The sequence below is a fragment of the Thunnus thynnus genome, chromosome 6 (genome assembly GCF_963924715.1).
Source record: "Thunnus thynnus chromosome 6, fThuThy2.1, whole genome shotgun sequence".
NCBI classification, from domain to species: Eukaryota; Metazoa; Chordata; class Actinopteri; order Scombriformes; family Scombridae; genus Thunnus; species Thunnus thynnus.
The window spans coordinates 31846667-31873876 of record NC_089522.1 but is presented as its reverse complement, the minus strand read 5'-3'; the positions used below and the strand labels follow the sequence as shown (position 1 = coordinate 31873876).

Genomic DNA, 27210 nt, shown 5'->3' with positions numbered 1-27210 from the left:
TGAGCCGCGTAGGCAGTGGTACTGCCAAATGGTTACATTTTTTTTTGGTAATTTAAAAAGCTAGTTATTTTTATATCTAAATGTGCTCAAGAATTCACATGAATAAAAAATGTCAAATTAAAATGCATAATTTCAATGACCAGATACGTATCAATATCCAATCGCGACAATCACAACACATCATCAGGTAGAGACAAACGTGTTTTGCCACTGTTAGCTAGCTAGCATTCTCTGTGGATTCTGCTTCAGAAGACACGGCTCTATCACCCTGTTGGAAAATGAACTGATGAAAATATCAGCAGCCTGAAGCTTCAGCTCACACAAGTTGACCTTGCTTCATTCAGGATACTGGCTACCAGTCAATATCCCTCTCTGTCAAAACGGGCGATCAAATTTCTGTTGCCTTTCACCACCACTTATTTATGTGAGTCAGGGGTTTCCATTGATTGTGGCTGTCACAAAAAGCAAAGGCAAGAAAAATAATGAAAGCAACTTTGAATGCTACTCTGCATGTCAGCCCCTCACCAACCCCACCACAACTTGATCTCATTATTTCCCAGAAGCCCAAATGTCTCACTGAGGGTAAACATAATATTTATTTTGGTTATTACAGCTGACAGTGGCATAAAACATATTTACAGCCCAGTTTTTTGTCATGCTGTTTTTCCCCATTTATTTGGAAAGGTGGTCCTCAGAAATGTTTTAACAAGTTAAGTTACAAAAGGTTGACAATCCCTGCATTAAAGAACCAGTGTGTAGAATTTAGTGGCATCTAGTGGCGAAGTTGCAGATTACAACCAACCGAATACCAACTGATATCAAGATACAAGATATGGATCCTGATTCTATTAAAATACAATATATGGATCCTGATATTATGAAGATATGGATCTTGATATTATAATAATATAAGATATAAATCTTATGCACAAACATGATTGTTTTTTTCATACTAAGGTATCAAACAAATATAATTTTGCTTTTAGTACTAAAACTTGGGTATTGTGTAATAACACAACACACCACAGACAGGGAAATGTTAAAATTATAACTTTATTTTTACATGATACAAATTGTGTTTGGCCTCCTGCCTCTCCACAATAAAAACACATTTCCATGACACACTGACTCGTCTTCATCATTATCATTATCATCATCATCCTCAGACAGGTATTTACAGGCACATTTACACATTGTTAGCAAACTGTACACAGTCAGTAGAAAAGCAGTTTGTGCTTCATTACACTGATCCTGGATTTATTTTATACAAACCCTTTAAAGTTTTTATTCCCTTGTAGAAAAACATTTCAGTAACAAACAGAGCTCGTCCAATCAGAGCTGAGAATCTGTTTCATCATGTCCCAGAAGATTAGAAAACTGTACAGAGATCAGGAGGGTCAAAGGTCAGACTGTGACCTTCGTCCTCACTTTACATACATCAGTGACACGGCGGAGTTTAAGCCCCGTCTCTCGTCTTTATTACAAAAAATTATCTTGAAGAAGCACCATAAATCTTCATTTTCATCATCATCATCATCACACGCATGCAGAAATCTATTCTGATCAGAGAACTACAACTACGGGTCAAACACAGGCTCAAAAAACACGCAAGGCAAAAACACAGAGGAGAAACGTTCCGATTAAACAGAGATAATCATCAGAAATATCAGAAGAAGAAGAAGAAAAGTACAGAGGCTGCGTTCAGTCAGCAGGAAGCTCGTTCAATAAAAGTCTCACTTTATTACAAAATCTGTCAGTTTCCTGTTTCGGTTCTGAGGCAGAGACGACTGCTGGCAGTCAGAGTCTGTTATTGCCTGGTGGGTTCAGTCTCAGTTACAGTCCATTTACACAGAGAAACATACAGCACAAGTCCAGGAAGTATCCTGTCAGGAGTCCAGGTCAACAGCAGAGCTGAAACCATGAAGAAGAAGTAAAACCTTGACTGCGTCTTCACTTTGTGAAAACTCAACACAGAGAGCGGGAAGAGACACTAAGAGCTTAAACGATAAATTGTTTCCATGGAGACACAGCTCATAATCTCCTGGTTTCTGTGTTTATATTGCTGAATCCAAACTTCCGCTCTCTGGACGTGCAGACTGAATCCTGGCAAACATTGATGATCACATCTGTGAGGCCACCTGAAGATGAAATACACTCTGAGACTTCAGACTTCATAGTTGTCAGGTTTTTTGACCCTCTAATGATCTCAGAGTTTTTGTCTGAACAGTTTCTTCGTTTGGCAGTTGCTTTACATAGAAGGGTTGAATCGAGGGCAACTGGGCTTGGTTGTAGATACTTGAAGATTTTTCAACTCTCAACAAAGGGGCTTCTTCAGTTCTAACTGCATGTAAATGGTTGTTTAATCTCCTGGGAAGAGATTCCCTTCGTCCAGTTGCCCTCAATTCAACCCTCATTGGATAACCATGACCTGGATGACTAAGAATCTTCACAGACACTTTACATAGAGATAGATTATGGGTGATATGAACAGCAAAACTGTCCCTTTACATGAGCATAAACACTGATATTATATTCACATTAAACCCTCAGCTGAAGTTCTTCACTTTGTACATGAGCCCATTGTTTTTCCCAGTTGGACTAAAACCAGCGACGTCCTGTCTAATAATTATTATTGCTTTCATTTACATTGTCACATCCATATCAAGTGAAGTCTCTAAGTCTGCGAGTGCAGAAAGTCTGGACATTTGGATTCAGCCTGTCAGTACAGCTGATTGATATCAGAACATAAAGATAAAAAGTGTAACGTGTATCTATACAAATGAACCAAGTAAAGTAACTAAAAGTAGCTAGCATAACAATGGATATGCAAGCTGTTGGTATAGTTTTGTAACTATTATAGCATCAGATTATGGTGCCCTGGAGTGGTCATAGAGAGAAAAATATGTATATATTGAGGCCACGTGTTACTATTTGTTCCCATGTTTTGGTTAATTCCTGCGCATAGGATAACTGTATATCCGGAGAGCCGAATATACTGTATCAACAATTCAGTCACCATCACACAACTACGGTACATCTTAATCAAAGTATACCCACTGTGCATAAAGACGCACACAACTCATTCAACAACACCGTTTGCTGTCCCCTAAATAAAAAAAGAGATATATGCCAGCTGTATCTCGTGCTCACGGATGAATCAAAACATGGGAACGAATTATATCTTATGCACATGCAATAGCATTTCGAGTGCTCAATGTAGTAAAACATGGCCTCAATAGATATTTTGTTCTCTCTATGACCACTCCACGACTGTGTATCAGATGGTTATAATCAGCATCATTATGAAGGGGAACACACATTGCAAACGTCCTGTCAAAACACCTGCACCTATAGCTTTCTATGGGGTCAGGTTTGTGCTGTGGGTGGACGCTGTGTGTTGCACTTAACACCAAATATGATATCTGCTTGCAAATGGACTGTACGTATATAGCGACTTTTTACATAACACCCATTCACACACACACACACACACACACACACCGATGGCGGCGGAGCTGCCATGCAAGGCGCTGGCCTGACCATCGGGAGCAACTTGGGGTTGAGTGTCTTGCTCAAGGACACATTGACAGGGGGTGTTCGTTAGTAATATTATACACTTTTACCCACCTGTCAACAATTGTAACTGTTGTGGTAAGCATAACACTGTTTACACTAGGTTAAACAAAGAGCTAGCGTTTCTTGTAATACTAGCCGTTTGTAGAAATAAGTAGTACACGTGATGCTATGCTAACTGTCTCATCAAATATCAGATGTTGTTTGTTATACAAGCTTCAAACAAGAACACCTAGCATAATGTTGTGCCAGTTATGCTAGCTGTTTAGCATATCCAGTGTTCCTCAGACTGTTCGGGTGTGATGTTGGATTTGGACACGATAAGTAATGAGTAATAACATGATAAGATTTAATTAATTTATCTCCCCATGGTACACTGGGAACCATGATCAATAAAGCTGCTGTCAAACCAGACAGACAGCGCCACCTAGCTGCAAGAGTGAAGGCACAGCTGGGATAAATAGATATAAATAGGACTTACAGTATGTACACACAATAAGTTAGTAACTAACACACACACATACACACACACACACAGACAAGCACACACACACACAGTTTAAACTCCTCCCCCCAGATCTCCGATTGTTTTTATCGTCTATCAGCTCTTTGTTCATTCAGCAGGTTGGACTTTAATTTTCAACTTTCAGTGTGATTCCAGCTTCTGTTCATACTTCTGTTTTACAACATCTGTGATTCTCCAGCTTTATCACCTGCTGGTCCTGATTGGTCTGTTTGGAAGTCTGGTTCTGATTGGTCTGTTTGGAAAGTCTGGTTCTGATTGGTCTGTTGGCTTGAATTGGCTGTGATTGACAGGAAGCGGAGCCTGATATTACCATAGAGAAGAAGAGTCCATATAAATGTACTCAATTGAAAAAGCATCTCGTGACTAACGTGAACTGAACCTGAGATTAACTTCAACAACTTTAAATAACCTGATCTGAGAAGAAAACGCTCCTCATCCTGAAAATGTCTTCACGGGTCCAAAATCTGGGAAAACTGACTCAAACCGAATATGATGCATTTAATTTTCAGAGCTCATCTGATCTGAAAGAATTGGCACCATGTGACCCGTGAAGATGGTACATTTGAAATTAAGTTCCTTTTTGTCAACACTTAACTGTTTCATTTTCCACCTTTTAAAAAACCTCAGCAGCACTTTTATCTACGACGGTACTGAAAGGTTTCCATGGTAAGTGTTTTTGGTCTATTTCATATCTATATTTGTCGTCCTGCTTAAAGCCACTAATCTGCTGTGTGCTGATGAAAAACAATTAAGCACTGGTACTTGGACAAACCTGAGAACCCCTGGTGAGTAAATTTGGACTCAACCAGGAACTGAGGAAGACTGGAAAGACTTAGAACGAGTATGGGTCAAGAGGTCGTCAGTGGTCGAATTTACCTGAAGAGCTCCCGGTAAAAGATTAAATTACAAGAGCTTCAGCTTCCATTCATAAGAAATGGGCGGAAACTGGAATCACACTGAAAACGTGATTTAAAAACCCTTCCCTGATTTTATTATTGCGTCCAGTAAAACTCCAAAATCCCTAAATCTCGGGATCTTTAAAGTTACTGACGTGCAGAGACGTTGCTGGTTTCAGTTGTAAAGGCAGAAAAATATTGTTAGCAATACTGTGGATAAAAAAAACATCCAGCATGTCTCAATCAGCAGATCAAATAATCAATACACGTGATCAGTAGAAACAAGTAAAATTGTGCTTTCTGACTCTTCACACTGCGGACAGACAGCAGAACAGCAAGGAACTCTGGGAAATATAGTGCAAGGCAGCAGGTGATGATGATTTTTTCCCTGATCTGATTGGTTAGATTGTCGTTTTCCATCACAGACTGCTGTCATGTTGGTTTAAGTTAAGAATAAGTTTGGTGTCGGTTGAGGTTTGGTTGAGTTCAGGTTAGTTTCAGGCTGAGATTTAATCTGCTGCAGCTTTCTGTGTTTAAACTTTCTACCACAATCTGAGAGAAAGCAGCCACACAGCTGCTGCTTTATAATTCAATTTTAGATCTTTAACATTTGGTGCAAATTGTTGTTAAAGATCCCCTCCAGACATGTTTTAAGATGTATATAAAATACTTTGAATAATCATTTATCTGTCGTGTTTTTGCCTGAAAAAAAGTTAAATGATCTCATTAAAATCTGTAAAATGACATCACTCCTTCTCCCTCATTAAAAATTTAAAAATCTATGAATATGCAAATTTCAAATTAAAAATGAATGCTGGACACTAAATGTCTCCTGAAAAGTCTATTCTCAATGTATGTCTACTGGAAATTTTCTATTACACTCGTGTATTACACAAATTACACTTTAAACTGAGATGTTCTGTGAGCACTGAGAAACTTTCCTCCTTCAGCAGATAGATGTGAAAACAGCTTTCTAGCGTCAAACGCTGCACATACATCAATCTGCACAGTGAAGCTCAAACATTCATTCAGCCGTAGTAACAATAAGCAAAACATGTTTTTGACTGGAGGGGGACTTTAAAGATTTTCAGCCAGCAGAGAGTTAGATGATTGGTAGATATTTACTGATCAATACTTCACTGACTGGTCCTTAGACTCAGCTAACGTGATAGAAGACTGGATCAATTTAAAAAGCCCTTAAAGGTGCTTTCAGGGAGCGAGCGGTTGCTGCTGTTGCCTCCTGTTATTATCGGAGGCAGCAGCAAGAAGAAGGGGGGCGGCTGCTGCTCTCATGAACATGCGGCTCTTTGCCCACCGCCATTGGAGTTTATGATGGTTCAACTTTGTCAACTTGCTGCTGCTATGGCTTACCATGTAACCTTGGCAACCACAGAAAATACAGCCATTGAAACGATACAGGTGCTGATTTTACTGACTGAGTTTCCTGAATGATGCACCTTTTCACCAGCAGAGAACTGGCAGATCAATAAGGACAAACAGTATCAGAGCAACATCAACTTTAAAGTCTGATGATCCAGTTTAGGATAAAACTATTTCTCTATTTTAAGCTACAACCGGCTCTATTTAGCAGTGAAACCAAAAAACATGACGCTGGCCGCTCACTGTCTGAAAGCACCTTTAGGAGGCGCTCTAGGCTTAAGATGCTGATAATGAACCACAACATCCTCAGTTTGAATCCAGCCAGGGACTTTTGTTATATCTCTTGTTTCCTGTCACCTCTCTACTGTCGCTGTCTAATAAACAAATAAAAAAACTCTGTTAAATAAAAACAATAAATGACTTTAAAAAAAAATTAACTTAAAAGCTGCTGAGAAGCAACATGAAGTAAACGTTCGACTGCTGCTGCTACAGTGTGAAGAATCTAAAAAACTGGGATCTCCTGAGTCTGACTATAAAAACCTCATAACCCCAACACATGCACACACACACACACACACACATATGCACACACATATGCACACAGCAGGAAGACACAGTGTTAACAGGAGTTCAATGATTTTCAGGGTTTCAGTGTCTCAGAGCCGCTGAACAGGAAGCATATTTATCCTCAGTGGGGGCTCGAGGGGTCAAGGGGTCAGTGCTTCATCAGAGGTCAGTGACCTTGTTCTCCACCAGGGCGGCGACCTGCTGCAGTCGGTATGCCAACTGCATCTTCTGACCTGAACTGTCCTCCTCTAAAGACATGATGATCTGAGAGACAAACAGGTACAGAGAGAGACAAGTATAAACATGTATATTTTTTGTTTTTCTTTAGTTATCAGTGTAATCAGACTCTGAACTGTGTGTCTGTGTGTCTGTGTGTCTGTGTCTGTGTGTGTGTGTGTGCGTGTGTGTGTGTGTGTGTGTGTGTGTGTGTGTGTGTGTTACCTGGTCATAATATTTGTTGATGTACTTGTAGAGTTCATGCAGAGCAACAAGATTGTTCATCTCGGAGGCGAAACTCTGCAGAGAGACACACACAGTTAAATCACTGTTCATTGGTTCTCAGACATTAATCTATAGTTTAGTTTCTGTTTACTGACCCCAGACAGTTCAGTCAGAGTGGAGTTCATCTCCTGGTAACAGCCTGACGCGGCGCTGTGGATGTCACTGTAATACCTGCACACACACACACACACACACACACACACACACACACACACACACACAGAATTATATGGCATCACATTAGTACTCTGGCTAACATGTTTACAGACAATCAACAACATGGTAACTGTAAGGCCAGTGAGAGTGTGTTCCTATGGTAACTGTATGGCAGTGAGAGTGTGTTTCTATGGTAACTGTACAGCAGTGAGCGTGAGTGCATGTTTCTATGGTAACTCTGCTGTAGTGAGTGAATGTTTCAATGGCAATTGTATGGCAATGACCGTGTGTTTCTATGGTAACTCTAAGGCAGTGAGCATGTGTTTCTATGGTAATTACTGCAGTGAGCGTGTGTTCCTATGGTAACAATATTGCAGAGAGCATGTGTTTCTATGGTAACTGTAGGGCAGTGAGCGTGAGTGCATGTTTCTATGGTAACTCTATGGTAGTGAGCATGTGTTTCTATGGCAATTATACACTAGTAAGCATGTGTTTCTATGGTGTGTTTCTATGGTAACTGTACAGTAGTGAGTGCATGTTTAACACGGTGATAACAGGAAGCTGTCTCACCTCTCCACCAGCTGTTTGTATCGAGGGATCTCTCTGGCATACAACAACTTGTTGACAGGAGAGTCCTGATTGGATAGAGAGTTATCATGAGGTCACATGATTAAACCACACAGACTGTAGTTCATTAGTCACATAACGTATCTGTTTGAATATAGACAGACAGACAGACAGAGACAGACTGGTCGTACCCGTCCCACTTTGTGTTCAGAGGTGGTGCAGGAGTCAATGAAGGTCTGAGCGATGACAGACAGGACGGCATCGATGCTGTCGGAGACCTGAACATCCAACACGAACTGAGGGTTCTTCAGGATGTTCACCCAGAACCTGAGAGGGAGACTGGTGAGAGACAGACAGGTTAGAGACATAGACAGCCTGCAGCCTTTCTTGTCAGTAAATGTAAGGCAGGCAGGTTTGTCTCACCTGTTGGTCTTCCAGATGTGGACGGTCTCGGGGTCGTCGATGCCGTGTTTCTCGGCCATGTCGTCCAGGAAGTCAAAGAAAAATCTGACGGCGATAGGAGGAGGACGCTTTGTACTGAGGATCGCCACGAAGACGTCGTCCACAAACTTCTGCAGAGTCCCCTACAGAGAGAGAGAGACAAGTAGACAGAGAGGTGAGACAGGTGGTGAGTGAGAGAGACATGGAAAGAAACAGGTAGAGAGAGACAGGTACAGATAGGTGAGACAGGTAGAGAGACGAGGAAACACAGAGAGTGATACCTTCATGGACAGCAGTCTGGTCAGGTAAATCTCAGGTATGGCCTTGGCTCTCTCCCTCTCCCTCATGCTGCTCTTTCTGTGTTTTGGGATTTCAGGATCTTCACTGCTCTTCACCAGGTGCCAAAGACGCAGACCCTCCTCCTCCTCGCCCTCCAGCATCGGTGTTTCTACAGCGACCACACAGAGAGGTCAATCACCACCACGACCAATATGAAACATTGGCAGCGTAATTTCATGCAGAGAGCCAGAGAGAACCAGAGAGGGTCTAGATGTTATGTTTATGATGTTCTAGATTACTCTCTATGTGTTGGTTCTGGGTTCTAGATGTTATAGATGGCTTTTTTCTCTCGATTGTTCTGGATTTAAGAGTGTTCCAGATCTCCAGCTTCCAGGTCAATTGTTATGTTTATTCTGGATTCATGATGTTCTAGATGGTTCTCTATGTGTTGGTTCTGGGTTCTAGATTTTCTAAATGTTCTGGATGGTTCTCTATTAATAAATTTCAGGATCTATATGGTACTCTTTGTTTTGACTCAGAGTTCTGGATATTATAGATGTTCCAGGCTCTAGATAGATATTCAAAATGTTCCAGAGGGCCTAAATGTTGTGTTCTTGGTGTTGAAAGTGGTTCTCTATGAGTTAATTCCAGGAAATATGTGGTCTTCTTTGTGTTCGTTTTGGGTTCTATATGTTCTATATGGTTCTTGTGGTGTTTATTTCGGGCTCTAGATGTCATACATGCTTCTGGATTTGAATGTTCTGTATGTTCTAGATTGTTTAGATGAGTTCTTACTTTCTCCAGTCTGGAAAACCTGGTTGACTCCAACTCCACTAGAACTCTGAGAACGAGGAATCAGAGCGACTGTAGCTCCATCTGGAACCTGAAGGGCGAGGAGAGAAGAGTCATAAACTGATCCAACATTTAAAGGAGGGGACATAAACATGGAGGTGAAGAGGAACAGAACAAGAAGAGGACATGAAGAAGAGTGGAAGTGTAGAGGAGCAGATGGAGTGCTGATTGGTTGGTTGTTGGTACCTTGTAGTGCTGCAGCGTGTTGAGTCGTTTCCAGCGACCATGAACCACTGCTGTGACATCATCATCTGACAGGGTCAGGTGACCTGCCTGACCTGAACGCCACTCTGTCAATCAAACACAGAATTGCGGTCAGAATGAGCTGTCAACCAAAATCCTGCCTGACAGGTATGACAGAGGTTTGACAGATGTGACAGGTGTGACGGCTTTTCTCACACACATCCTGTCTAAAAAACATGCAGAAAAACTAGTCCATGCATTTGTTACTTCTAGGCTGGATTATTGCAATTCCTTATCATCAGGCTTCCCCAACAAGTCTCTAAAGACTCTCCAGCTGGTCCAGAATGCAGCTGCACGTTTACTGACAAAAACTAGAAAAAGAGATCATATTTCTCCCATTTTAGCTTCTCTGCATTGGTTCCCTGTAAAATCCAGAGTAGAATTAAATCCTTCTCCTCACCTACAAAGACCTTAATGGTCAGGCACCATCATATCTTAAAGAGCTCATAGTACCGTATTACCCCACTAGAACACTGCACTCCCAGAATGCAGGCTTACTGGTGGTTCCTCAATCTCTAAAAGTAGAATGGGAGTCAGAGCCTTCAGCTATCAGGCTCCTCTCCTGTGGAACCATCATCCAGTTTAGGTCCGGGGTGCAGACATCCTCTCTATGTTTAAGAGTGGGCTTAAAACTTTCCTTTTTAATAAAGCTTATAGTTAGGGCCGACCAAGCTCGCCTTGGACCAGCCCTTAGTTATGCTGCTATAGGCCTAGACTGCTGGGGGACTTCCCCTTAATGCACTGAGCTCCTCTCTCCTCCTCCTCCTCTCCATCTGTACACATTCAGGTCCTATTAATGCATGTTAATAACTTGGCTTCTTCCCCGTAGATTTGTGTTTTCTCGTCTCGCAGGTGACCTTCGGCTGCAAACCGCCTGCTGTCCCTGTGGTCCAACTTGACACCCACTGCCTCTGCTATTATTATTAGTCATATTTCTATTATTATTATTGTTGTTGTTATGCTTCTCTGTGTCTCTCCCTCCCCTCTTCCCCTCCTTCTTTCTCTCTCAACCCAACCGGTCAAGGCAGATGGCCGCCCACCTAGAGCCCAGTTCTGCTTTAGGTTTCTTCCCGTTAAAGGGGAGGTTTTCCTTACTGCTGTCGCCAAATGCTTGCTCATGGAGAATGTTGGGTCTCTGTAAATAAAGAGTACAGTCTAGACCTGCTCTATGTGAAAAGGGCCCTGAGATAACTTCTGCTGTGATTTGGCGCTATATAAATCAAGTTGATTTGACTTGATTTGACAGATGTGACAGAGGTGTGACAGGTGTGTGTGTACCGAGGTCCAGACTGTTGGCTGCTGGTCTCTGAGAGAATGGAGCTCCTCTGTAGACTTGATCCAGGATCTTATCCTTCACCTGCAGACAGACAGACAGACAGACAGGTGAGGAAAGACAGACCAGCAGGTGAAGAACAGGCAGACAGACAGACAGACCGACCAGTACCTGTGTTATAGTATCGGTATCGAGCACTTTAACAGGACAAGGCTGAACCTCGACTCCATTCTTCACCAAGACTGTCAGAGTCTGCAAGAGAGAGAGAGACAGGTACAGAGAGAGGGAGAGACAGATATTGTATAGCAATCAAAGAATGGACTGCAGCAGTAAGTAAGTAAGTAAGTAAGTAATATGTAATATATGTGACTCTTCTGTAAACTACTTCGGCAACAACATGTTTTTGTTCATGCCAATAAAGCTATTTGAATTGAACTGAATTGACAGTCAGGTACAGAAAGATTCAGTGTTTGTGTTAAATTAGTTTTATACCACATAAACTATGCTCTCTGACTGGCTGTCAGGAGTCTGTTACATCATATAGTATGTGTGCATTGCCATGGTTACCACAGCGCAGTAGTCAATGTCTTCTCGCAGCAGGTGGCTGTCGTTGAGTGTCCGTTTGGCTTTTCCCGTCACAGCGTCCACTGGCCCTTTATCCACCTGATACTTTATGGCTCTGTAGAGCATGTATAGAGGCTCCCCTGCCACCTCCTGACAGACAGACAGACAGACAGACAGACAGGTGAGAGTGAGACAAGCAGCAAGGCAGCGACATCTGACAGGTTACTGAAAATCACAGACAGACAGATAGAGACAGACAGGCTTTTACCTTGAGGAAGGAGTAGAGGCAGATGGACATCCAGTTGGTCAACATCTTCTCAACAACTGTCTCCGTCCTGAAGTAAAGACAGCAGAGAGACAGACAGGTCAGCTACTGTTCATGCTTGAAGAGGTCAGGATGAACAAACAATCCTCAAGTCAGATTAAACACCCAGTCTTAGGTCACTGATTCTGTGATTTTCCTGGACAGATGCTGACAGTTTGGTGATCTGATTGCATCTTTTAGCTGAAGATGCAGCTCTGTCACTTTAATGGGACCGTGGTGTCTGGTGCACAGCTACTGGAGGGATTGTTTATCCTGTCTGGGTTTGAAACATATCGGGATCTCCTGGGATACTCAGCTTAGCTGCCAGCAGTCAGCTCCACTGGATTAGATAAGTGGCGGACAGTGGACAGACTGATGGACAATAAAAAATGCTGCCAGTTTCCAAGCCTACAAAAACATTTCCAATGTGATCAGACATAATAGGTCCTTGTGAAGGGTTCACTATGCAGTAATCTTAAGTCTCTTCAAGCTGATTTTCATTGTTTAGTGAAATGAACTAAGACCAGTGGAAGTCTGAAGGGAAAGAAATCTAAAAACTGATGGTATTCGTTGGAAACTAAACAGGTTTAAAACAAGAAACACCCCCTATGTGCTTGTTTAAACTTGTCTACAGTTGACATATTCCTGATATGAAGGTGTGTTTGTTTTACATACCGGCGTAGCATGAGTTTGGGGTTCTTAGCGACATACTGCTGCACCAGGTCCTGCAGCAGAGTCTTCATGACCTCGGTGAAGTACTCCAGCTTATCGTGCAGAGCCATGGTGAGCAGACTGGCAACGTAACCCCGGTCTCTCTGAGAGAAACCCTGCTGGGCCTCCAGGGTGTGGATGAACTGAGAGACAGAGCATAAATACATAAATATTACCTGCAGGTCGAGGTGTCTCCTGATCTGAGACCAGGTAGGCTACATTTGTATCACCTCCTGCTACCCACACCGCCGACTCACCCTGGTGAGGAAGAGTCTGTTGTTGAGCAGGTTATTGAGCTGCTGGAGGCCCTGCTCCACAGTCTGCCTTCTGGACTCCGGCAGGTCCAGCTGGCGGCTCAGCGGTGCCGTCTGCTGGCCGGGGAAGAAGACTCTCTCTGCGTATGTCCTGTAGTCCAGCAGGGGGAGACCTGGTCCTCCAACATCACTGCTCAGGTCCATCATCTCTGTCATCAGGTCTGCACACAGGAGAAAAAGAAATTATAGCTGCAAACATACAAACATCCAGGGCAGTTTTTTAATCAATCTTTTAAGGTTCATTTATATAATTTAGACATTTTGGTGCATTTTAATGAGTGTGTTTGTGTACCAGTGAACTCTTTGCGACACTGGTCTCCCACGTTGATCTCAAGAGTTTCCAACTGCAACAAAACCTTCTTATAATCTCTGAGAGCCTGTTTACTCTTCCTCCTGCACACACACAAAAACACACAGAAACACAAAACACAAGCAGATCAGAAAGCCAAGCAGTTGTGATGAATGAACAATTCTTGAATATTAAAGCATGATCTCTTCTCAAATAAACCTATTAAACCCATAACAAGCAGCAGCTCATTTGTCGCTGTTTGTCCAAACTTTTTTTTTTAAATTTCATAATTTTATTTAAAATTCTAGAGGAGATCCTGACGTGTAGGATATTTCCATGTGATGGAAAGGTGCAGCCATAAATTATAGTATTTCACTCTATGGAAACATTACAAAGCTTCAGTGAAGAGCTGGAAAATGATCTTGGGTGCTGTTCACATTACAGGCCTTAAGGCTCAATTCCAATTTTTTAGTCGGGTCTGATCTTTTTCTATTGATGGTTCATATTCATGTTTGTAAGTGACATGTATGCAGCTCCAGTGCAAACACCGTTAAGGTCCTAAACTGCCACATATGTGCAGATTAAACTGAAATGTGAGCCATATGCGTACAAGAATAACAACAATAATGTACTTTGTGCAAAAGTCAAATCATAAACATGGATGACATGAATGTACTAACATAGACGTCCAGGATTATTTGTTGTGAAGGTTGTCAGATAAAACAGATGATGAAGATGAGAATGAGAAGGCTACATGTTTATTTTTACCGGGCTGTGAGGGTACCGGCACTGAATGACAACAAAAGGCAATATGCACAGAGAAATGAGACGTTAAAAAAAAACACATAATCTCCAGTCTGACTGTTCTGACAGCGGTCTCATAGAGAGACTGGATATGAATCAGACCACATATACAAGCAGCCCAGATCTGATGTCATCATGATATCATATGATCTGAGTCACTTCCAGACTAAAAAAATCAGATTTGGGCCACTTCAGCATGTAATGTGAGCATAACTGTACAGAATCTGTCCAGTCAGTCAGAGAGGAATAAAATGATGTTAATTAACTTAAAACTACTTCAGAAGAAACAAAAGGGGGAAATTCATGTTAAGGAATTAAATTTAGTCAAGAAAAAAAATTATAACATAAGGTGAAGTAGTGCAGAGTGTGAGATGAGGTCACAGTGAAAATATAACAGAGACACACACAGTTACAGACAGACAGATACTCACCGGTACATCAGGATGACAACCAGCACTGATAGGATGATGAGAGCTGCTCCCGCCGCCAAACCGATCTGAGCAGCCAATGGGACGGGAGACAGCAGAGAGTCACTGTCATACTGAACCAATCCCAGGTCCACCTGCAGGTTCCCCATCACCACCTGAGAGACAGACAGGCAGACAGAATTTTTAAAATTATTTATTTGTTTGTTTTAATCTAAATGGTTGTTTTTGATGTCTGAGTGAATTAATGTCTCACTGAGGGTTTTTTCTAGCAACTCTAAACACAAAGCTCAGCTGATTAGTGGAACATCTTATCATCTGTCTTTTCAAAATCAGATATAATGCAGTTCAATATCCTTTTCATTCAAAGAATGACAGAGAACCAGTAGAGACTAAATGAAAAATGAAAAAAATTAGAGCTGCTACTAACAACTATTTTCATCTTCGACTCATCTGCCAATCATTTTCTAAATTAATGTATAGATTCATTATTCAAAAGAAGTGAAAAACTTCAATCACAGCTTCCCAGAGCCCAAAGTGGTGTCTTTAAACTGCTTGTTTTGTCTGACCAACAGTTCAAAAAAATCAGAAATATTTTATTTTAATGTTCAGCTCTTACTCTGTAACTTTTGTCTTTTATTCTCTTTTACTGCATTTGTTTTCTATTTTGAACACTATGTCTTTCCTGCTGCTCTGTTGTCTTGTGTAACTTCCTTTTGCCGTTCATTTATCTATGTAAAGTGTCTCTGAGTGCCTTTTAAAATCGCTGTATAAATAAAATGTATTATTATTATTATATTATTTACTATCATATATGATCAAATAAAGCAGGAAGTCCTCATATTTTAGAATCTAGAACCAGCAAAAATATCTGAAATGATCAATTGTATTCAGATTATCAGAATAACTGATTTTCTTTGAACTAATCAATTTATCAACTGATCATTGCAGCTCTAATACATTTAATAAGTACATGAATTTATTCACATTTATATCACTTTTTCCTTCAGTACTTCCCAGCTGTATAGAATAATCATTCCTGGTAATTCCTAATATTTTGCCCTCCTCATGTATGTCAATGGGGTGGACAAAATATTAGGAACACTTTTCAATATAACACACTCCAGTACACCACAACCACCCACAACAACCTCAATAATAAACATAAAGTAGAATTTTTACCTTTCTGACATAGTCAACAAAAACTGAAAATGTATAAGCGTCATAAAAGTACAATTTATGGCAGAGCTGTTGTATTGGGTTGCATTTGATTGCACAGGTGTTGTGTATATATATACCTTGAGGCTGGGCAGCTCGTTGCTGTCGTCCACACTCAATGGTTGGATCTCTGGAGGTTCACAGTACAGGTGAGTGTTGTCCAGAGTTTTCACCTCACACTCCTGATCTCCGAGTTGAGCCTTCACTTCCTCTCTGGACATCGCTCTGGTCAGTTCCTGACCCTGAGGGATGCCAAGTGTCACCATGGCAACCAGGACAGAGACACGTTCAAGCTCAAATACTGACGGAGCAGGCTGAAGCTTCATTAAGGTAGTATGTTCAAAAACAGTTCAGTAGTTTATCACACGAACAGACATGAAACAGACAAGTGTCAGTAGATCTGTCAGTACTTCACCTCCACAGCGATCACTCCTCCTGGTTTGAAGCGGTACGGAGCGTCTGGATCTTCTCGATTCAGAGGGAAAAGCTGTGGGTTTGGATAATAAGTGAAGCTTTTACCCTGAGAGACAGACAGGTGGACAAACAGGGAGAGAGAGACAGACAGGTTACTCCATCAGACCCAAAGTCAAATATCCTCACTGTATTCAACTGACACATTATCTTGTAAAACTTATACTAATATGTCTTAGAGAGAAAGACAGGTACCTTGATGCTCTCATAGTGGACTCTGACATTGTCGAGCTGAAACCAAACGCCCTTCACTTTGACCTCTGGGGTCACTGAGGGGGTCGGACAGGTCATATGAGAGGATGACAGGACAGAGCAGCGCTCCGACACCTGAGAGACAGACAGACAGACAGGAAGTGAGACAGTTTGAATAAAACTACACAGTTACAGGCCCAGACTCTTCTGTGATTGGCCGGTTTGTCTCACCGTTGTCATGGTGCTGTTGAAGACCAGCTGCTGCTTGGCAGTGAGGAGAGCCAATCGCCTTCTCCGTTTCACCCTCTGAACCTCCAGAGGCTCCACCCACACTGCTATGATCGGCTGCTGCACCACGTCCAGGTTCCTGCCTGTCACCATGACGATACGCCCGCCTCTGAGGACAAAAATCACCATCAGGACAGAGGTTTGGGTTATGTGACGACTGATTATCGACTATCAGGGATCAGGTTCTTACGCATAGAAGCTCTCGGCAGGTGTGGCGTCAGTGATGACGGGGTCGTCAAGGTAACGGAAGGTAACATTGGGAACAGACCGCTCGGCTTTACCGAAAAAAACACGAACTGGAACTCCACCGGTCTGATTACTGGAACCAGTCTGACACACCAGCTGAGTGTCATTCACCTCCTCCACACTGAGGAGAGAAGAGACAAGGAGAGGAGACATTCAGAGGAGACAAGGAGACGAGGAGAAAAGGAGAGGAAACAGGGAGAAAAGGAGAGGAAGATGTTAACATGCCAGTCAGGTTTTTGTTTCCACCAGGTGGAGCCAGACATTCATGAATCAAATGATGAAGTAGTAGTAGTACTTTAGTGCCCACATATAGCAGGACTGGGTGCCCAGTATTAGTGGCAGTAGTAGTAGTACTGTAGTACTCACATGTAGCAGGGCTGCAGGCCCAGGAAGGCATTCAGGTCAGAGGTCTGTCCGGTCAGCAGTTGTCTTCCTCTGATAGTCAGTCTGGTTCCTCCAGAGACTGGACCTTTATCAGGAACCAGATCCAGGAGCTGTGGGTCCTGCACACAAGACAAGACACACAGGTTAGATTTGAAAACATTACTGTGTTTTTCCTTCAGGTTTAGGATAGTCTAGTATATCAATGGAGTCAGGCTCAGTCTAAAGATGCAACATAGAACCAACTGTGTGGCAGGCAAAGCTGTGGGTTAGGGAGGTGGAGTGATACTAAATTAGATATTGTTGGTTTTACCAGAGAGCACAGCACCAGTTCTGAAACCAAACTGCTGGATAGAGTCCAGAGTCCCTCCTTCTCTGGAGTTGCCCAGGTTTAGAGGTGTTTGTCTGGTGTAGAGATACTGACAAGCTCACAGCTAGTTGTGTTTAAGTTTTCTCTGGGGAACAAAGAGTTGCCTAAATGCAACCACCTCTTGGAGGGGAAGGCTATGACTGTTGTCTGTACTCATGTACCGAACAAGCACGTCAGAGTATGTGGCCTTCTGGGTGGGGTCCTGCAGATGGCTCTGCCTGGGGACTCCATAGTTCTGCTGGACAACTTTAACAGGTGGGCAGTGACTGAGAAACCTGGAGGAGGTGATTGATGAGCAGCCTGTCTGAGAAAGAGTGGATGTGCTCTGTGGAGGCGGCTGCTGGGAGTTGTGGTCAGAAGGTCTTTGGTGCCTGTCAGTGGTGGCATCAAACTGAAGAAGGAGTCCTTTGGTGGGTGGTTAGCTCAGGGGACTCCTGAAGCAGCAGACAGATATCAGGAGGCCAGAGGGGCTGCAGGTTTGAAAGTCACCAAAGCAAAAACTTGGGTGTGGGAGGACTTTGTGGAGGCCATGGATTAGGACTACCATTTGGCCTCAAAGAGGTTCTGAGTAAGTCAGATAATTCAGGAGGCGGGGAGTGGAGGGTGCACTTAGGGCCTAGGCTGTTTTTAGTAATGCAGACTGGCAGACAGAGGTGGTGGTTCTGACTGGAGGGTCTGCTACAATTATCAGGCTATCAAACTGCTCAGCCTCTCTGGGAAAGCGTATGCCAGGATGTTGGAAAGGAGGATTCATGGAGAAGGTTTACAACATTGTCTTCTGAGGATACTGCAGTGGTATGGGGCACTAAAGCCGTTGTTATGAGCCATTTGGTCCTTGTATAACCAGAATGAGAGTTGTGTCTTCTTTCAGAGTCAGTTTGTGATTTTCATGAATAGAGTTTGAAGGTGCACTCGAGGACTCAGGATTGTACTTCTGCTTTTTGTGAATGCTTTGTGGCTCTGATAACTTCATCAGCCTGTGAGCCAGATGGTTTCCAGCCAAGTGAAGCTTCGGAGATGTCATGGTACTTTGCTGGAAAACAGCAGATTACTTCGTTCAAGTGGGAGTGAGTCACTGCCCTAAGTGAAGGAGTTTAAGAATCTCATGGTCTTAAGATGGATGGATAAGAAGGAGCATGAGATGTGGGCTGTGGTAGTTCCAAGGGAGTTGAACCTGAAGGTGCAGCTCTCAGTTTCCCAGCTTATCTACAGTCTAACCTTCATACAAGATTTAGAGCTTTTAATAGTGACTGAAAGAATGAAACAACAGAAACAGGGGGGCAAAATGAGTTCCCTTCAAAGTGTCGAAAGATGCCAAGACTCTTTATAAATGGTGTGAGGAGCTCTGTGGGGAGCCGTCAGTTGGGGCACTGAAACTCTAATCAGTCAACGGTCATTGCTCTCACCTGATAAGTGAAATTCTGCATTGACTTCCCAGGTGGGGTTGTTCCCACGGTAACAAGGACAGGCCCCACACTCTGCTTTCCGCTGGGCTGCAGCTCACACACAACCCTACAAACATACACACATACACAGACACACAGACATGTACAGTTCATTTCATTATGGTTCTGCATAACTTAGCACAATGTTGACCTGTATCTGTGTGTATGTTACCTGGTGGAGATCTGGTATCCTTCAGGTTGGGGTGGACACTGAACACCTGCCACTGTGACTCCACCCACCACATCCTGATACCTCATCCCCAGGTTTGTGCCTGTGATGGTCACCAAGACTCCCCCCTCCAGAGGACCGGAGACAGGTAGTACCTGCAGACAGACAGAAGGACATAAAGACAGTTTGAATGTTTCCACGACAACAAACAAGACCTCTACAGATGCACAGACTCGGTTTGGTCAGTTCACCTGTGTGATCTGAGGAGGCGGGCAGGTGTCTGCAGGAATGCTGGAGCAGGATTGGTTGTAAACACAGCTTGGAGAGGGGCTTCCTGGACACCAGACACAGCCGTACTCCTCAGGCACTGCCCTGCACTGCGAGCAATCTGATTGGCCGGCTGAGCAGTCATATAATTGGACTGGATAACAAAGGACACAGATACAAATATCAGCCAATTATATCATACACACCACATACACACACACAAACACAGGTGAGGTTCTTACGTCGAAGGCCTGGTGAGGCATCAATGCGTCTCTGTCCTCTTCTCAGATAGACAGTAGCCAAATACTGAAGCTGACTGACCGCATACTGAAACTACACAGACACAGAAAGCATTATTAACATCAATCATCATAAACGACCTCCAGTTACAGACTAACTAGGTTGAATCAAGCTGTTGCATCTGATGTATAAATCTGCACAATAATACTTTTAAAAATAGGATTAGTAAATAAACCTGCAAAACGTGTGTCACCACAACTTTTCAATTTAACAGAGTATTGACTTAGAGAACTACAGATCATCTAGTTTGCATACAGAGCTGCAAAATTAGACCTAAAATTATTGTCTAAAAGACTCCTGCATAGATTTATCAGTTCACTCCAGCAATATCAGCAGACTGATGATGGACAGTATTTTTAAAAAATTGACTGAAAATTGATGCAGCATAATGAGAGATATCACCTTTTTCATTCCACACATTCCTATTCCTTGTCAAAAACCTGGTGCCTGTACTACCTACTACTGGATCATCAACAGTTGGGTGGGAGATTGTGGTGTGTAATGCTAGTAGCAGCTAATGTAGCCTGGAGCTGCAAGCAGAGATGAGAGAGGTCTGATAACCTCACTTCTTTCCAATTCCAACAAGTGTGTGGGTGTTACCTGGTGTGGGCTGCAGGTGAAGGTGTGCGTGTCGTCCTGTGTTTTCTCTACAGTAGCTGTCAGATTGAACTGAACTCCCTCAATTTCCACAACACACACATACTGAGCCTCGTCCTGCAGAGAGAGAGACAGATATTTGCACATTTAAATACATCTGCACATGTATTGTAAAGACAAACTCCTTTCCAATTTAAAATAACCCAGTACAACAGTACCAAACTATATGAACTGATTCTGTTCAGTTTCTGGTTCAGTTACTGTTGATTCAGTTGTTGATGCTGTCTACTGGTTCAGTTATTGTTGACTCAGTTGCTGATGCTGTCTGCTGGTTCAGTTGCTGATGCTGTCTACTGGTTCAGTTATTGTTGACTCAGTTGCTGATGCTGTCTGCTGGTTCAGTTGCTGATGCTGTCTACTGGTTCAGTTGCTGATGCTGTCTACTGGTTCAGTAATTGTTGACTCAGTTGCTGATGCTGTCTGCTGGTTCAGTTGCTGATGCTGTCTGCTGGTTCAGTTGTTGATGCTACTGGTTCGATCATTGTTGACTCAGGTGCTGATGCTGTCTACTGGTTCAGTTGTTGACGCTGTCTACTGGTTCAGTTGTTGATGCTGTCTACTGGTTCAGTTGCTGATGCTGTCTACTGGTTCAGTTGTTGATGCTACTGGTTCGGTCATTGTTGACTCAGGTGCTGATGCTGTCTACTGGTTCAGTTGCTGATGCTGTCTACTGGTTCAGTTGTTGATGCTACTGGTTCGGTCATTGTTGACTCAGGTGCTGATGCTGTCTACTGGTTCAGTTGCTGATGCTGTCTACTGGTTCAGTTGTTGATGCTACTGGTTCGGTCATTGTTGACTCAGGTGCTGATGCTGTCTACTGGTTCAGTTGTTGACGCTGTCTACTGGTTCAGTTGTTGATGCTGTCTACTGGTTCAGTTGTTGATGCTGTCTACTGGTTCAGTTATTGTTGACTCAGTTGCTGATGCTGTCTACTGGTTCAGTTGTTGATGCTGTCTACTGGTTCAGTTATTGTTGACTCAGTTGCTGATGCTGTCTGCTGGTTCAGTTGCTGATGCTGTCTACTGGTTCAGTTGTTGATGCTGTCTACTGGTTCAGTTATTATTGACTTAGTTGCTGATGCTGTCTACTGGTTCAGTTGTTGATGCTGTCTACTGGTTCAGTTACCGTTGATTCAATTGCTGATGCTGTCTGCTGGTTCAGTTATTGTTGACTCATTTGTTGATGCTGTCTACTGGTTCAGTTGCTGATGCTGTCTACTGGTTCAGTTGTTGATGCTACTGGTTCGGTCATTGTTGACTCAGGTGCTGATGCTGTCTACTGGTTCAGTTGCTGATGCTGTCTACTGGTTCAGTTGTTGATGCTACTGGTTCGGTCATTGTTGACTCAGGTGCTGATGCTGTCTACTGGTTCAGTTGTTGACGCTGTCTACTGGTTCAGTTGTTGATGCTGTCTACTGGTTCAGTTATTGTTGACTCAGTTGCTGATGCTGTCTACTGGTTCAGTTGTTGATGCTGTCTACTGGTTCAGTTATTGTTGACTCAGTTGCTGATGCTGTCTGCTGGTTCAGTTGCTGATGCTGTCTACTGGTTCAGTTGTTGATGCTGTCTACTGGTTCAGTTACCATTGATTCAATTGCTGATGCTGTCTGCTGGTTCAGTTGTTGATGCTATCTGCTGGTTCAGTTACCGTTGATTCAGTTGCTGATGCTGTCTATTGGTTCAGTTGTTGATGCTGTCTGCTGGTTCAGTTACTGTTGATTCAGTTGCTGATGCTGTCTGCTGGTTCAGTTACCGTTGATTCAGTTGCTGATGCTGTCTGCTGGTTCAGTTACCGTTGATTCAGTTGCCGATGCTGTCTGCTGGTTCAGCTACCACTGATTCAGTTGCTGATGCTGTCTGCTGGTTCAGTTACTGTTGTACTGAACAATTGTGTTTTATTGTTTCTAATAATCTGTCCCTCTCATGGATGTAAATGCAGGTTTCTAAATCTTCTACCTATAACCTGTGACATTCTCACAGGTTCAGTTACACAGTGAACAAACAGTTAAGGAAGTAATAAAATAGAGTAGCTGTTCTCACCGTGTAAACATCCAGGTTTTGTCCCTTTAGCACCACAGTGGTGCTGAGGCCCATAGGCACTAAGGCAGAGCTCTGCAGGGCAAAGACCAGAGGACAGGAGGTCGGGCCAGGAGACTCCTGCTGACAGGAGACAGGGTTAGAGGACATACATACAAACAGACAGCCAGACAGGTAGTCAGTCAGTCAGTCAGTCAGACAGACAGACAGACAGACAGACAGACAGACAGACAGACAGACAGACAGACAGGCAGGCAGGCAGACAGACAGCAGTCTTACTCTCTGGTTGAGGATGATGTGTTGGTTTGGACAGCTGAGGTTGTGAGTGCAGAGCTGATCCAGAGGACACCAGTTACAATTCCACACACTGCTGACACATGCCAGACACCTGAAACACATCATCATCATCATCATCATCATCATCATCACCTTCATCATTTGTTATGCACTGTGTGTTATTGTGTGTGTCTTACTGGGAGCTCTGGTTCAGTCGACTAACAGCTCCACAGTCGTAGAAAGTCATGTCGCCTGTGGTGATGGTCACATGACCAAACCTCAGTGACACAGGCAGGATCATGTGATCTGGAAGCAGAGAGTCGCAATTACAGTAAGTCAGAAATCCTAAACAGTAGATCTTGAAACAGGTAGGAATGCTAAACCTTCGCAGTCTTTACTCACCACTTCCTGTCGGCATCAGTGGGAGGAACTCCGGCGCAGGTGATTGACAGGTGATGCTGGTTCCTGTGACGATGGCAGGCTGAGGGGGGAGGAGCCCAAAGACGCAGGACAGAGACTCTGTCTCTGTGAGGGCGGGAAGCTGGACGACTGACAGTGTAACCTTGGACACAGACAAATAACCACAAGAGGCTGCAGTCAGAAACATGCTGAGAGGTTGATTTTCAGAGAAATTAAACCAGCAGCTGGTGGATGGATGGATGATTTGGGAAATAATCAGGCTGATCAACATATATATCACATTATCAATAACAATAATCAATAATATATCCAACAATCAGTAGTCGGTTGTGTTTATCAAAACATTTGTTAACCAGAAACAGTCCTGTTGACTGTTTGTAACCAGTGATGTGGCATCACCTTCTGTACATCCTACCTGTGTCTGCTCATCTTTGCTCTGATTGGCTGGCTGCAGGCTCTGCACCGTTACACACTGATTGGTTGGTTCAAAGCTCCAGAGCCAGTGGTTGGGCTGAAGGTGACGCTGACACTGATGTTTACGGGAACATCTGTATAAAAGAGAGAAACAACAACAAACATCATCAGACAAATGGCAGCAACAAAGACACAATTAAGAATCATGAAAACACACAAACAAATGCAAAACAACAGATGTGTTGAGCTGCAGTTCCTCTAATGTCCACTGGATGCTGCTGTGACTTTACTAAAGTGAATCAGAAAAAACACAACTTCTCTCTACAAACACAAAATCAGGACAGTTTTTACACAAGTGCAGCTCTCAGCAGATTCACAGAGCTTCTTCTACTGTCAGTCTGAGGCCAGATTTTCACCATAAGTGTTAATTAAAGTTGAGATTAAATGAAAAATGCCTTTTAAACCCTCTTAGATCACATCCACAGTCATATTGTGCACCTATTTAACAATATATGTCAAAAACAAATTTGTATTCTTATATCAAAATCCAACCATGTTTTCTTCTTGTAAAACTAAATATGACGTGCTTATGAAGGCTTGAACCAACCAGTTTCAACTGATAATATCATGACATCCACCCATCAATCAACCTTCAACTTTTAGCGGCACAAAGCAAAGATTCATTAGGACACGCCCAATTTTCAACATTCAAATCAAATTCCTCCTCACCTTATGTCCCACCTGTCTACCCTGTTTCCTGTTTACATTATTATATTAATGGCATTTAATGGTGTGTTTGCCTTCACTGACAGTTGTCTCAGCCTCTGATTACAGAGTGACATCATTGCAAATTACTGTTCATCAGACAGACAGACAGTTAAATAGACCTACCTTCCCTCCAGGACACACCAGCCACAGTACGGGTCTTTGACAGCGAGACAGGACTGACAGTCTGTCTGTCTCTCACATGACGACACAGGAACCTTCGACAGCTGCGAAACAGAAAGAAAACAGATGACAGGTCTGTTTGAACTTCACTACAATATAATAATATATATAATATAATAATAATAATGGACAGAGAGACAGGCAGCAGAAAACTAAAAGAACTGAAGACTGAAAGATAAAATAAAAATAAAAACTGAATGATCTCTCACCCTGCTGTTGGTTAAAACAAAAACGTGCTGCTGGCTGTTGTCCAATAGGAGATCAGCGCTGACGGCACTGCCGCTGTCCACCAATAGTCTGCCGTACAGTTCACCTGTCCGATCAGCACGCACCAACACCTGCAACACACAAACACACACACACACAGGTGAGTCATTTTAGTTAATATTCAAGACCTGCAATCTGTTGAACTATAGTGATCAAGGGTGTCATGTTCCCAAATGTGAATGCACCGAGTTGATCCTGCTGTCCTGACGTAGATCCAGCTGCTCAGACAGAACTCACCTGCATCCTGAATCCACATCAGAGCCTGACTCAAGAAGGTGTGAACCCCAAAAACAACTAAAATGACTTATTGTGAAGACGAGATGAGTGTCTGTTGTGAGCTAAAGAGTGTTAGAAACTTCCTCTGTGGGATTGTTTTATCTTTGTTATCAATGTGACAGCAGAAGTGTCATCAATGAACTTCAGGATGATGTGATCATTGATCCTGATCTGTTGTTGTTGTTGTTGTTCAAACTGTATGAATGTCGTCCAGAGCCGGATCACAACCACAATCCAGTCTTAGTTTGAAGACAGTTCTCACTAACATTTCTAACTCACCTGTCAGTGATTTCTCTTTTCTGGTTTCTGTGAGTACCTGAGCTGCTGCAGGACTACACACTACAGCTGACCTTTGACCCCAGACAGCTTCACAGTCTCAGCAGACTGTAAAAAGTTTATTCACTTATCAAACAAAAGGTTCCAGGAACTAATCTCAGGAAGCAGAACTACAAACTAAAAGCATCTGTTTGTGTTTCCAACCACATTTGGAGGATTCTGCAAATTTGACACATGACAAATTTTAAAAAGTTTTCAACAACAACAGAGTCGACCTGTTGTCCTTTGTTTGCACTGTTGATGACTCCGATGTGTGAATGACAAGGAGAAATTCAGAGGAGGAAAGGGAGACTACAGAGTCTGTCTGCACAGTGAAATCTGCTGAATGTTTGATGGTTTAATTTCTGCTTTAGAACGAAACAACATGAAACAATCACAAAATAAAGTTCTAATTTCCTCTCCCTCTTTTTTAAATCGAGTCAAGAAGGCGACAGCGAAGCCTCACTTTACTTTTAACATTAACGAATGATGAGAAATGCCTGTCCCTCATCTGATATTGAGCTCTTTTTTCTGAACAAAGCAGCCTCAGTGTTTGTGTTTGACCAATAATTGACCATCAGCCCTGCAAACCCCACCCCTAAAGTTCCTGAGGCTTTTAAAAAACATAAAACCTCCCCCGGGGCCAGAAACTTTTTCACCTTGCTTGTTTGTGACTACGTGGAAAAGTGTGTTATAAGCAGGTTGTTTTATGAAAGAGAACGGATCAGCTGTGAAAGAACAGCTGCTTAACTGCTGATAAGATGGTCGAACACTTGTTAATGTGTGTCTGTGTATGTGTGTGTGTGTGTGTGTGTGTGATTAAATATTAACAGGAAGAATCAAAGCTCGGCTGTTTGCCTCACTGAGGCTCTGAGGCAGGATTAGACCTCACTAACATACACGCACGCACACATGCACGCACCGTAAATGTTTCATACAAAAAGGGTCTCCTGCTGGATCCTTACCCAGAGTGCACCTGGGGGACCAATAGCCAATCAACATCAAGAGTGTGAGCACGCTCCCCTGTGACAACCAAACCCCCCCTCCCAACCCCCCGAGCAAAACGCCTGTTAGTCACCACACACTCAGTGTGTATCATTGTGTCTGTGTGTGTTGTTTTGTTGATAAAGAGCTGCAGGCTACAAGCTGCTCTCTGTTCACTGTGTGTGTGTGTATGTGTGCATGTAAATGAGGCATGTTGTGTGTGTGTGAGTGTGTGTATAGTTGTGTGTTAAGTTTCCCGTCGCTTCACAGACTTTCCAGTTATAAACACACAAACAGGAAACAGCCGATTCCTTCCTGCGGCTAAAACCTCACCATGGAAAGTATAGACGGTGGGGGTCACATGACAGACGGAGGTAGATGAATGCATCTGTAGGTTTACTTTTTGAAGTGAGGCAACTTGTATAGTAAGAACAACATGACTGTCACTGAAAGTTAGAAATGTGGCAAACTTTCTGCAGCAAAGACAGAAACTCAGACAGTCCTTTTAACAAAAGCTGTAATCAATTAACATCCCTCATTGCCCCGAATTTAAGACAATATTCTATTCTGGAAATTACATTTGAAAAAGTCGGTTGTTTTATATT

General features: G+C 42.8%; 1 protein-coding gene across 3 annotated transcripts in view; it reads right to left on the bottom strand.

The window, feature by feature from the left end:
• Positions 1-1034: 1034 nt before the first annotated feature.
• Positions 1035-27210, bottom strand: part of plxnb3 (plexin B3) — a 91465-nt gene continuing 65289 nt past the window's right edge. For all 3 annotated transcript variants that reach the window (XM_067593398.1, XM_067593399.1, XM_067593400.1), the window contains 35 exons: positions 24973-25101; positions 24707-24807; positions 23817-23949; positions 23384-23543; positions 23179-23287; positions 22985-23093; positions 22709-22825; positions 20613-20726; positions 19955-20045; positions 19697-19866; positions 19449-19600; positions 19238-19343; positions 17447-17583; positions 17025-17201; positions 16778-16943; positions 16550-16681; positions 16299-16403; positions 15964-16125; positions 14672-14823; positions 13440-13540; positions 13091-13308; positions 12798-12976; positions 12087-12153; positions 11822-11968; positions 11426-11506; positions 11260-11338; positions 9925-10028; positions 9682-9769; positions 8889-9055; positions 8590-8750; positions 8358-8505; positions 8170-8234; positions 7539-7614; positions 7384-7458; positions 1035-7206 (listed from right to left, as the gene is read on the bottom strand). In XM_067593398.1, the coding sequence (XP_067449499.1) occupies positions 7102-7206; positions 7384-7458; positions 7539-7614; positions 8170-8234; positions 8358-8505; positions 8590-8750; positions 8889-9055; positions 9682-9769; positions 9925-10028; positions 11260-11338; positions 11426-11506; positions 11822-11968; positions 12087-12153; positions 12798-12976; positions 13091-13308; positions 13440-13540; positions 14672-14823; positions 15964-16125; positions 16299-16403; positions 16550-16681; positions 16778-16943; positions 17025-17201; positions 17447-17583; positions 19238-19343; positions 19449-19600; positions 19697-19866; positions 19955-20045; positions 20613-20726; positions 22709-22825; positions 22985-23093; positions 23179-23287; positions 23384-23543; positions 23817-23949; positions 24707-24807; positions 24973-25101 (4383 nt within the window). In that variant the 3' untranslated portion in view covers positions 1035-7101. The remainder of the gene's footprint in view (positions 7207-7383; positions 7459-7538; positions 7615-8169; positions 8235-8357; positions 8506-8589; positions 8751-8888; positions 9056-9681; positions 9770-9924; positions 10029-11259; positions 11339-11425; positions 11507-11821; positions 11969-12086; positions 12154-12797; positions 12977-13090; positions 13309-13439; positions 13541-14671; positions 14824-15963; positions 16126-16298; positions 16404-16549; positions 16682-16777; positions 16944-17024; positions 17202-17446; positions 17584-19237; positions 19344-19448; positions 19601-19696; positions 19867-19954; positions 20046-20612; positions 20727-22708; positions 22826-22984; positions 23094-23178; positions 23288-23383; positions 23544-23816; positions 23950-24706; positions 24808-24972; positions 25102-27210) is intronic.